The sequence below is a fragment of the Gymnoscopelus microlampas genome, assembly GCF_963454915.1.
Source record: "Gymnoscopelus microlampas genome assembly, chromosome: 21".
Taxonomy (NCBI): domain Eukaryota; kingdom Metazoa; phylum Chordata; class Actinopteri; order Myctophiformes; family Myctophidae; genus Gymnoscopelus; species Gymnoscopelus microlampas.
In genome coordinates, this window is record NC_139958.1 from 3952725 (window position 1) to 3965199 (window position 12475).

The window sequence follows — 12475 nt, forward strand, 5'->3', positions numbered from 1 at the left end:
TCGCCTATTTTTGCGGAATGTTCAAAAAGACATGGCCAACATTTTAGGATTTGAGGAACCATTTGGTTCTTCTTTAGTAGGTCATAGTTTTTTTGTGGAACCCTATAGCTTTTTAAAGAATCATTTAAGAACCGTTATTTTTCTTTGTGTAAATAGCCTGCACTGGGGCCACTGGCTGGAAGTTATTGTACAGGGTGGGATGGCAGTGGTAGGGGGGGTGCGGTACACCGGCGCGTTTCACTGTTTTAGCCCTCCTTCAGCAGCCGCAGGTTCAACATTTCGGCGCTTTTCGGCGTCTTCTTTCACTTTCTCAAGGCTGTTTGGTGCCCCCCCACGGTTGGTCAGGCATAAACTGAGGGGGCAGAATTTGCAACCTCTGGCCCGTCCTCCTTCACAAACACAATGAAAGAGAGATATTAGCCCAGCTCTTAGTTCTTTTTAGTGACTTTAAAAAATGACTTTATAAGAGCCAATGTATGAAAGTTATACACTGTTTTCTCTCCATTTTGTTTATCTGTGATAATAGCACTGGTAATAGCACTGGTCTAAATCTAAAATTAGATGTTTGCCCGGGACCCAAACTAGTGAAAATGGCAGATCTTGTAGATCTGCTATTTTCACTACTTCTCAAACTTTTCTTTTTTTTAATAGAAATAAACATAACACAGTTCTGCTGGTACCCACCGTCCTGCTTAGTATCTTCCATTTGCATTTCCTCTTTGCCAGCTTCAGTGATGACTGAAGTGATGATGGAGGGCTCGCCTGAGGACGACATGATAGAGAGATCTCCTCCTACACAAACACAATGAAAGAGAGAAGATATTAGCACAGCTCTTAGTTCTTACATAGTGACTTTAGAAAATGACTTTATAAGAGCCAATGTATGAAAGTTTTCTCTCCATTTTGTTCATCTGTGATAATTGTTGAATTGAGATGTGACAAACTTTAGAGCAGCACTGATCTAAATGTAAAATTAGATGTTTGCCCGGGACCCAAACTAGTGAAAATAGCAGATCTACATTGCATAACTTGTAGATCTGCTATTTTCACTACTTCTCAAACTTTTCTTTTTTTAAATAGAAATAAACATAACATTGTTCTGCTGGTACCCACCGTCCTGCTTAGTATCTTCTGTTTGCATTTCCTCTTTGCCAACTTCCTTTGCAGGGATGATGTTGTCTCTGTAGTGTTTTCTGTAGTGCTTTCCGATGATATATTCTATGGTTCCCAAACAGATGAACGCCAGAAGGCCTACGCCTATCCACTGGGACACAAAATAAGACAGTTAAGCAGTGGTATAGGCTACATACTGGTAAATATTTCTAGGAAAAAAAAACTATTTTGTGTTGTCCAAACTATTGGACAATGCAAAACTGATAAGGCATCAACATTGCAATATGTAAGGGTTTGTATTACTGCATATTCTAACGCAGTGGTTCTCAATCTCAGGCTGTGCATGACCCCCCCAAAATAATCCTATTTGAACTGGGGACCCGCCACCCTTACAAGCACTTGGGATTTTGTTTGACTCAGTTCCGCAGATAAATATTGTGAAAAATGGCAGATCTACAAGCTCACAGCGCCTCACGTTGCGAGGCGTTGTAGATCGGCTATATTCAAAATGTTTGCCTCTTTCTTATATTATTTGACAATTTGGCCAATGTTGAAAGGTTTTTATTGTCTTATTTTATTTCTTGTTTTTCTAGATATTAAAAATGTCTTAAAAGTCCTAAAATTGTCACTTCATTGTCATCTGCCCCCCCCCCCCCTCCAAAAAAAGGGAAAAAAATCATGTGAGGACCACTGTTCTAACCGGATAGAGCATCGGTTCTGTAACTCTGAGAGTGTACAAATGGAACCAAATGGACCCTTATGGGTCTGTAACTCCGAGAGTGTACAAATGGAACCAAATGGACCTGTTCCATTTGTACTCAGAGTTAAATCAACATTTTACAATATAAATTGGGGCCCCAGAGATAGAAATGCCATTAAGTGGGGGTCCGTCGCCTAATGCATGTCACACTGGGGGTCCTTCAAATTAAAATGGTTTAGAATCACTGCTAGAGCCGGAAAAATCTTCTTATATGGGGGGTCCCTGGCATATCCTTTCAAGTGGAGGTCCTAATAAGTGTCAATTCGGGGGTCTTTGACATGAAAAGGTTTGAGAACCTCTGGGATAGAGGGGCCTTACCTGAGATGTGACGAAGAACTCTTGTGATTTGAGCATGCATTGCTGACGCGTGCCCGGCTTCCTCTTGTAGACGCAGGTAGCGTTTGCAAATGGCTCGCACCATTTCTGCGGAGACGAATTCTCCAGATCCACAAACCTACCTGGCCAGTCCGTCATGGCACAGGTAAAGTAGCGGCCGTCCAGGAACAGCAAAACCATCCAGATGATGGAGGGGACGACGCTGGAGATGGTGCTGGCGAACATGGAGGCCATGTCGCCACACGTGCACTCCTGGATCTTCATGACCAGCATCAGGAGAAAGGACATGAGGGCAGGAATGATGAAGAAGGCTAGCGAAGACAACGTGTTCCTCACCACGGTCTTGCAAGGACACTCAAACTGCATCTCCACCAGCCTCTCCAGTCCCATGAGGATGAAGCCGAAAGAGATGTTTGTCGCCACGGGACTCTTGATCAGTTCTTCTGTCAGCTTCTGAAGCCATTCCACTCCCGTTTCTTTTTCCTCTTTTTCTTCTTTTTTTTTTCCCTCTTTGCTACCAAACATCCCAATCTGGGAACCCATTCTGTTCAAAATAAAATGATCTTGACTTTATTTTAGGTTATGATCCTCTATAGCATGCCTGGCTAGCTCTGTGACTGCGTCTCTCTGGGTTGAAATTCGACAAATGCCACAAAGCGAGGAGGTTGTGTCATCTGTTGTGACTTTAGCGGATTGGTCATGAGTGGATCCAGATGGGGGTTTCAGTTTAAACAGACAAACAGGGGGGGGGGGGAGTGGAGTAAGAGCAGGGACCACAGACAGACCAGACCCTTTACAATTCTTCTGCAACATGAAAACCAGTGGTGGAAAAAGTGCTCAAATGTTTTACTTGAGTAAAAGTATCAATACTGCAACATAGAAGTAACTCTGTTACAAGTAAAAGTCCGGAATTAAAGATTGACTTGAGTAAAAGTACAAAAGTATTGGTATCCAAATGTACTTAAAGTACCAAAAGTGAAAGTACTAAAATGTTTGAAAATAGCAGATCTACAAGCTCACAACGTGTCGCGATGCGACGCGTTGTGAGCTTGTAAATTGGCTATTTTCAAATAGCCTAGGTATAGGGCTAAAGTGGTTAATGTATGTTTTATAATGTAATATATTTATATCTGCAAAGTAACTAAAGTTTTCAAATAATTGTAGTGGAGTACAATATTTGCCTCTGAGATGTAGTGGAGTAGAAGTGAAAGTATAGACAATTGTAAATACTCCAGTAAAGTAAAAGTACCTCAAAATTGTACTTAAGTACAGTATTTGAGTAAATGGACTTAGTTACTTTACACCCCTGATGAAAACATGCATGTAATGGTAGGCCTACAACATGACAGAGCAGTGGGTAAGCTGAGAATATCTGGAGGTATTAGTACAACATTTATGAATTGAACACATTTTACCATAAAGGTCTTTTTGTTCTTTTTTTTCTTTTTTCGTTATCGCCCTGCAGCCCAACTATTCCCCAAACCTCTGCCCAGTCCTGCCGTTGGGCAGTGGTTCCCAAACTGGGGGTCAGGACCCCTAGATGATAAGCTTAAAGGGATAGTTCACCCCCAAAATGACTTTTTTTCTATCGATTAGTCACACCATGGAGACTTGAATTCATGGATTTTTTTTCTTTTTCGCATTCCTAAGCCAATAATTTGATGACCGGCAGCGGTTCCGGTAGGAGAGGTAACAGCTGCCCACCGGGGCCGCTGTTACCAAATTAAAAAACATTTTTCCAAAGGGGTCCCCAGCCAAATGTGTTGATATAGCATCAGAATAATGTTAACCACTTTAACCTTTTAAACTTTGGGCTATTCAAAAATAGCAGATCTACAAGCTCATAGCTCATAGCAGATTTTCACTATTTTTCAAAAATAGCAGATCTACAACGTGATGCATTGTGAGCTTGTAGATCGGCTATTTCTAAAATATTTGTATACATTTTGAACTTGTGAAATGGGACATTCTGCACAATGAATACTTTTACTTTTGATTTTGATGCCAATACTATTTAACCTTTTACTCAAGTACATTTCGATTACCAGACTTTTTACTTGTAACAGAGTATTTCTACACTGCAGTATTGATACTGTAATCAAAAGATCGACTCGCACAAGGACGGATGTATGGCCATGGGAAAGGTCACTGTGAGAATAATTATGAGCTCATCTGATGTGAAACAGAGATACATCAGAGATAACCTTTCCACATCCATTAGACTGACCTTCCTGTGTGTCTCCTTGCTTATCGCCTTATCAAGCAAAGTAACTAAGTACATTTTACTTAATTAAAACATTTGAGTACTTCTTCCACCACTGCATCTCAGTATTCACCCTGCGTGTTGTATTGCCTTCCAGGGGCCTTCCTGTGGGACCTCTGTTGTAAGGGCCCGTGCGTGTGCGGTCATCATTTCAGTCCGTGCTGTGGGGGGTTTCTCTGAGGAGCACTTGTTCTATTCCTCTCCCTCCTGGGCCCTCATTTATCAAAGTGGTGTAGACCAAAAAACGAGCGTTCGGCAGATCGCCGCGATTGTCTGCATTTATCATTCCATCGTGACACACCATCTTATCTAGACATGCGGAGCAGCATTGTCTAACAATTTGACAGGCGTCTGTACACATGTATATCCACAACATGTATATCTAACACACTAATAAGTAATCCCTGTGAAAATATAACATTTTATAAATGCATACATGGACATGCATTTTGTTTCCAAGTGATAATGACAGGCAATTAAAATCGAGGGATATGGAAAAAATCTAATCTAACATAGACTATTTGCAATGTTATAAATTAGGTGCTTAATCATTCACCCATTCAGTCATTCAGATAAGATCTGGCTCAGACCTAGGCTATACGAGCTCTTATGCGAGAGCATTTTCGGGAGTCGGGAAGGCCGCCGCTGTAAATCTTTTCATGGACAGTGAGGTCTCCAAATGTATATACAGTAGTGTGTCCTCTGGAGTTATGTGCAACCTGGATTACGGATAAAAACGTAATGCTCCAAACCGTTGCCCAGCGCAGGTGATCTGATTCTAAACGCTGTGGATTCATTTGGGCCACCGGGAGATCGGAGATATAACCATCCCAGCACACACCAGCCTTCATCCATTAATGTTTATGCATTCACTCATCAATCACTCCATAAACGTTCACAGATTATGACTGCCTTGCCAGGCTATCTCTCATTAACGTGGCATCACGACAGCCTGTGACTCACAGGGAATACATGATTGCTTTATTTTAGTCAAACACGCAATGCTCGGTATGGGTTAAATTATAAACTCATTCCATTCATGACAATGTGATTGGTGTCATGCATGTAGTACTTGACAAAGATTGTACTGTTACGGAATACATGGTAATCCCACTGGCAAAGACGCAGTGTGCCAAAATGATACGTGTGTGTGTGTGTGTGTGTGTGTGTGTGTGTGTGTGTGTGTGTGTGTGTGTGTGTGTGTGTGTGTGTGTGTGTGTGTGTGTGTGTGTGTGTGTGTGTGTGTGTGTGTGTGTGTGTGTGTGTGTGTGTGTGTGTGTGTGTGTGTAAAGCTCTGTCTAAAGTACAACACTTCTTCTCCAATGTTCATATCCAGCAGAACGTACTAAGTGAAATGAACAATAAAACCGTGAGCTTACTACGTAAGTGGTTTGCCCTGAACACACACAGCACCCGTGATATAGTTTTCCACCCTCAGTGGGGGGAGGGCTGAGTGTACCCAATGTGTTGTGGATTTATACTAGCATGCGCATATCCCATCTACTGAGCATGTTGAATAATGACGACAGGGATGTGAGAGAACTGGCCAGATCTTCCCTGTTCCTTGATTTAAGGAGACGCAAGGTCCCTTTAGCCAGGGAGTCAGAGCCCCACTTCCTAGGGTTCAAAAGGAAACCCAGTGGGAAACTAGACACTCACTCCCCGGGCTTTGGCGTTTCATCGGACTGGCCGGACTTGAACGACCTCTGTGTCCAAACCGGAGTGTCCCTGGAGTGGGTCCGGTCTGATTCGGAAACTGTGAGGGTCTCTGAGGACTTAATAACTGACCCCCTCACCTCTGTGAGAGGTACAGTGACCTACGGTGGACACACTCACCTGCTGACATCTGCAGGTGCTCGGCGGACCTTGCTTGATCTTTTTCAACATCAACAACAACAACACTGGACTGGTCTTAAACTTCAGGGAAAACTTGCTTGTCTTCCCTCTGCTGACCACTCTATTTCCCATTCATTTCTAAGGAACACTGCTCTCAATGAGGACATTATCACCTTTACAGCCAGGTTACAGATCCTTCCCACCAGACTCAACCTTTCCTTCTGGTTTCCCACCACTCATGTACCTCATCGTTTGCATCACACCACAGGGCCTGTTACAGAAACCATGTCACACATTCTGAATGGCTGCTATGCCTATAAAGGGCTTTACATAGCACGCCACGACAGAATAGTTGCATCTCATAACTAAGGACATATCTAAACATTTTACACCGTCAGTGAGAATGTACAAACATTCCTGTGTCAAACCTTCCATGTTTCAACTCTGTACTGAAAATCCTGAAATCTTTGCACATCTCTCTGCTAATACACCTGATGTTGTTGTTGTCAATGAAGGAAACAGATCAGTTTCCATTCTTGAAATGGCCTGCACCTTTGATTCTAGCTTAGAGGAAGCTTTTATGACAAATCATTAAATACCAGCCGCTCCTCCATACCATCACAGAGCTAGGTTATAGGTGCAATCTATTTGTGTTTATCTTTGGCAGCCTAGGACATGTACATAGGTTGGTTGTAAGAGGCTTCCAACAACTTGGGATGCCAAAAAAAGCAGCTAAACGGCTTGAAAAATTCTGTGGAATCTCTTCTACTATCGGTAGCCGCCAAATATGGCGAAGACGCTGTTATTTGTTGCCCTAAAAGGTGTGGGAGTATTTGTCCATGATTTGCTGACTGTACATTTTTGACAGCACCTTGTAATATTTGTGTCCTTGTATTGTATCTCTTATGCGGACATAAATTAATGATTAAAGTGTGTGTGTGTGTGTGTGTGTGTGTGTGTGTGTGTGTGTGTGTGTGTGTGTGTGTGTGTGTGTGTAAACTTTCTTATTGGCTTTCCATACGTTGTTTCCATTCCGGTTGTTCATGTCGGAAAATCGGGGCGTTTCCAGAATATTTAAGGGCGTGTTATTTAAATGACGGTCTGTTTCAGCTGTCACATTTATCAAAGCTCAGACCATGTACGCTAGGACTGACTGTATAGTGAGTATTGCTTGATAAATCCCACGTGGGCGTAAGCTCATTGCTGGGCTTGAATTTAAGCCGGTTTGTACAGTCCATTTATACATGAGGGCCATGGAGCCTGGCTGCCCCCCTCTCTTCACTGGGCTTGTTGTAATTTGAGTCATTCCCCCCTCTCTGCATGAGGTATTCCATTGGCGAAGACTTGGATAAGATGAAAGTGTTTGAAGGAGATGAACAGGGGTGTCTGGGCTGGTCAGGGGCAGTGTTTACATCTGGGTGATGCTTGGCAGGAGTCTTATCTAGGAAAGGGGAAGGCCGTCTGAACGGGAGGGGTACAGTTTTGTGGGGAGGGTCTGGGAGGATGTTGATTCATGACCAGGATAAGAGTAGTGACTACTGTGGCCCCTCCTTTTGCTTATACCCCCTCTTCTTCCTCCATGGTCATTAGAGGCCCAGGAAAGGTCACCAATGATTGACCCTTGGGCCGGTTTGATTGATTGATTGATTGAATACTTTATTAGCAGTTTGCCAAAAAAAAGCACAGTAAAGTACAGTTCAATACAAGGTCTGCTAAGAGGATTTTAAACCCAAGAAAGCCTATGGCTTGTTTCCATTGGGGTCCTTTGTACTCAAATGTTGTAACTCTATTCATCGAATACTCAATTTCTGTTGACAAAAACATGCATAGATCGGTAGGCCTATAACAGAGCAGTGGGTACGCCAAGAATACCATTGGAGGTATTCGTACAACATTTCTGAATTGTAATCAAACATTTTCTAGGTATTTGTTTCTACTTTAGTGGAGTATTTCTAATTTTCAATTATTTTACTTCTACTCTACAACATCTATAAGGAAAATTGCTTGTAGATCTGCTATTTTCAAAAAAATTGTATACATTTGAAAACTTGTGAAATGGGACATTCGGCTTAATTTTGATTTGATTTTATTAATTCATGCTTGCAGTGGAGCCAGGGCCCCACTGAAAAACTGCAGAACTTTACATATATTTACTGTAGATATAAAAGAGCATTTGCATACAAGAACAGTTAAAAAACATTTAAAAAACATTTAAAAACATTTCATTTCGCGGAAGCAGAAGATGAGGACATTTAAAACAGTTCTGGTGGCCATGTTGTTTATACAGTCTGACCAATATTATTATACAGCCTGACTGCCGCATACAGGGTAGAGTTTTTCAGCCTGTTGGTTTTGGCTTTGGGTTTAGGTTCTGACAACTCATGTTGATTCCTCAGTGTCCTGGTAGTATCTATTTCTCTTGTTTGGGGCAGCAGATCATGCAGAGGGTGCTGTTCATCATGCATGTCCCTGACCAGCTTCACTGCTGCTACCTCCCTCCTGGTCTGAAGTGATGGCAGTGGTTGTGAGAAGTTTCCTAGCCTGGTAAACCCTCCCTCCGGAAATCTCATTTCAATTCGATTTCAGAAAGGAGTCTGGTCTGAAACGCCTTTCTCCAATAATCGCTCTGCTCGCCGAGCCGACGAGCCTATCAGCGTCGTCGCTCATTGTTCTGTGATTGACAGCGACAGTTGGCCAATCAGGTGGCGAGTTCGAGTGAGCCCGAATGAACCCGAGTGCAGCCTGAGAGCCGCCGAAAAAAGACGAACGGCAGCCATTGTTGTTTGTGCGAGTGCCTTCACTTCTTACTTTCAGTTTTATAACGCTTTCAAACTTCTTTTTTGAGGCACGGAATTTACTTATAAGATATCGTTTGGATAGAATTTAGTTGTTTAACTTCATATATGTGGTCAATTAATCATGACAGAGCCTATTTAAAAATATAAATTTAGAGAACCGGCAGGGGCGGGGAGTGACACGCATGTATCCCAATAAGGCAACCTATTTTCGGCATGGCCGTCCCAAAAGTCCCGTTGCGTCACATAGTCTGGAGCTCGTCAAATTGAACTGCTCATTGGCTGAAGGGGAAAAACGATCATTGGTTGAAGGGGTTGTCAGTCAACGGTATTACTCCCGCCCAACTCCAGCCCACAGCGATTATTGCAGAAAGGCGTTTCAGACCAGACTCCTTTCTGAAATCGAATTGAAATGAGATTTCCGGAGGGAGGGTTTACCAGGCTAGAAGTTTCCAGCTCTCCTCCTGATGATTTTACAGGCACGAGTCTGGACTCGCTCTAGCTCTGCCTGTTGTTTTTTTGAGCAGCCCACCAAGAGCACTGAGCTATACTCCAGACACGGCCTGATGAGCGTGGTGTAGATGGTGATGAGGTCGTCCGCAGGTAGTCCATGTCTCGCCATGACCGTGAGATAGTGCAGCCGCTTGGAGGCAGTTTTAACTGTCTTCTCAATGTGCACATCTCCAGTCATTTTTTGGTCGAGGTGGTATCCCAGATACTTTGTTGTTTCCACTACAGGTACCTCCTGTCCCCCCAACATCAGTGGTGGAGGTTGTGGTGGGTTCTGTGCGAAACATATCCGAAGTTCCACCGACTTTTTTCCGTTGAGCATCATTTTATTTTTTGCTGCCCATTCATCCAGCCTTTCTGCCTCCAGTTGCATTGATGTGTCTGTCATGATTTTAGATATGGGGATCGCTCTCGACAACCCAATGTCACCTGCATATCCAACATCAAGGGTGTCCTCAAACACAGCATTCCGGGTGGCCATGTAGAGGAGGAAGACGTATGGGGAGACGACACCCCCTTGTGGCACCCCGGTGCCACAAGTAATGAGTACACTACTTTCTACTTTTGGTACTTTAAGTACATTTTGATATCAATACTTTTATAGTCAATTTTGAATTCCAGACTGTTACTTGTAACAGAATATTTCTACAGTGCAGTATTGATGCTTTTACTTAAGTAAATAATTTGAATACTTTTTCCACCACTGAGTATGGCTTTGGTATCCTGCATAATCATGTCTGTCAACCATGTTGGCTCATTAATTTGTAATCAGGTTTAATCGTACCTGTCAAATATGCCAATTTCCCATTTGTCAAATGTAATCATGCAAGCCAGCTATGCTGGCTTTTTCATGTCATGTCATGTATGTATTCACCCACAAGGTGGCAACGGTGTTCAAAGTATTTAGGCAAGGACAGTAGTTTAACATAACGTCACCTTATTAAACTAATGGCCTAAGTCATTTTTTGAGGAAATGATATTTTTGCCTAAGTCAGGTCCTCATGACACTGGCCACCTCTGGTAAAATCGCCCAACTCCTAATTGAAAAGGATCATGCTGTTCACGCCCCTTTTAGTATAATGGCCTAACTCCCTAGTGTGACTTAGGACAAAATAGGCCTTTTGTTTGGCCTAAGTCACATGTTTTTGTGACTTAAGCCAAATGATTTACTGATTTAGGCCATTTTGTAATTTTTTTTGCTTTTTATTTTGGCCTAAGTCAGATTTAATCCTATTTAAACCTATTTCAATCTCTTATGTTACATAACTGACAGACAGTGTTATTTCTATTTAAATAGTCATCATTTGTTATAAACATTTTGGGTGAAATGATTAAGAAATATCATATAGTTTTGTTCTGGATCAGTTTTTTATTTTTCCTGAAAACCTTGAAAAAATGACTTAGGCCATTAGTTTAATAAGGTGACGATAACAAACTTAACAGTTTTTGGCACCATTAAGGATGAAAAAACGTCCAATATAGTGGAGATCCGAATCATTTAATTGATAATACAATACAACCCCTTAACACCCTAACAAATTAAAAAATTTAAAAAGTTAAATCGTTCCAAAAAGAGGTGACAATTTCAAAATGAATCAAGACTGCATACAGTAGTAGCCTGTACAGGTTTATACTTTGATTAGAGGTATCAATAAGGGAATTAGAGGTACAGACTGTGCCAACTAATAAACGTAACAGATCTCAATCACATTGTCAATTAAGTTATTAAAGAAAGTAAAGTTGAATCTCTAAGCCAGAACGTTTACTCATTTCAGTATTTCTTGAGTTACTCGTCTCACTCGTCATAAATTTCCACCTTCATGATCGGTAAGTAAGTGTCTGACATTGTGGCCATGATCTTGAAATTAGAGTATGTAACAGTGATGGGAACATTTGCTTTCTTTCTGACAAAATCCTTCCCTACGTGGTTATACATCTCATCGTAAAGCTCATTATCACACGCTCTGCCTGGTTCAAAGAACCCTGCCGCGTACCAGTTTGAGTACAGGTTGAAGTCATAGGGCACTGAATACATAATAGCAATTGTCTTGATGCGTTCTGTCGTCTTGACATGGATGAGGTCGTAGGTGATGACACCGACGGCACCCCTTGCACCATTTGGTGTCTTGATGAAATGTGCAGACGTCTCCTTGGCAGGGCCGACGGTGCTTTGTAAGGGCGAGGCGTTCTGGCCACTGTGAGTGTATATCCTTAATAGTAAGAAGGAAAATAAAGTTAAAGCCATTGAGCCAGGGTTGATTTTGACGACAAATTTTGAGTACAATTCCATTTAGTTTTAGTCATATTTTATAGTCATCTGAAAAGTTTTACTTTTTGTCTAGTTTTAGTCGACTAAATATCATAAGATTATAGTAGAATAAAATGTATTTTGGCGTGCCCTGATGGCGTCGTAATGCCAGATCTTTACACTTGGTTGCATGCGGATAAACTGCTATTTTCAGTGCGTAAAAGTTCGTCATAGTTTTAGTCGACAAAATCAACACTGCATTGAGCTAGGGATCAAAACAGTTATAGAAAACACATTGGTAAAAAATAAGCAATTACCTGGGAGTCATGAGTTTATGGGAAGAACATTCATTTTTAATCTCAACGGTGCACTGGCGATGAGTGTGAACTAAACCAGCAGCTGCAGTCACCAGATTAGCAATGCCTGGCCAGACAGTGCAAAGAAAATGTTATTCAATGACTTCTTCTCACCAAGTCACACTCTTATTTGTATGTTGTTGTTGTTGATATTGATATTATTGTTATTATTATCATTTATTATTATTTGTACATGGTAAAAAACGATTCCAAGATTCCAGAGAACATTTCCCCTTTGAATTTCGGGCCATGTCAGAT

At 41.8% G+C, this 12475-nt stretch overlaps 2 protein-coding genes across 2 annotated transcripts; both read right to left on the bottom strand.

The window, feature by feature from the left end:
- Positions 1-237: 237 nt before the first annotated feature.
- LOC311037345 (uncharacterized protein) lies at positions 238-2752 on the bottom strand (the record flags this gene model as incomplete). Its single annotated transcript, XM_084046472.1, has 4 exons — positions 238-389; positions 685-792; positions 1114-1264; positions 2192-2752. 4 exons carry the CDS (start codon positions 2750-2752, stop codon positions 238-240), a joined length of 972 nt encoding a protein of 323 aa, XP_083902598.1.
- Positions 2753-11408: 8656 nt separating this feature from the next.
- LOC311037346 (uncharacterized protein) lies at positions 11409-12189 on the bottom strand (the record flags this gene model as incomplete). The annotated part of the gene is made up of 2 exons (XM_084046473.1): positions 11409-11823; positions 12179-12189. The coding sequence occupies 2 exons, from the start codon at positions 12187-12189 to the stop codon at positions 11409-11411; spliced, it is 426 nt and encodes a 141-aa protein (XP_083902599.1).
- Positions 12190-12475: the final 286 nt, after the last annotated feature.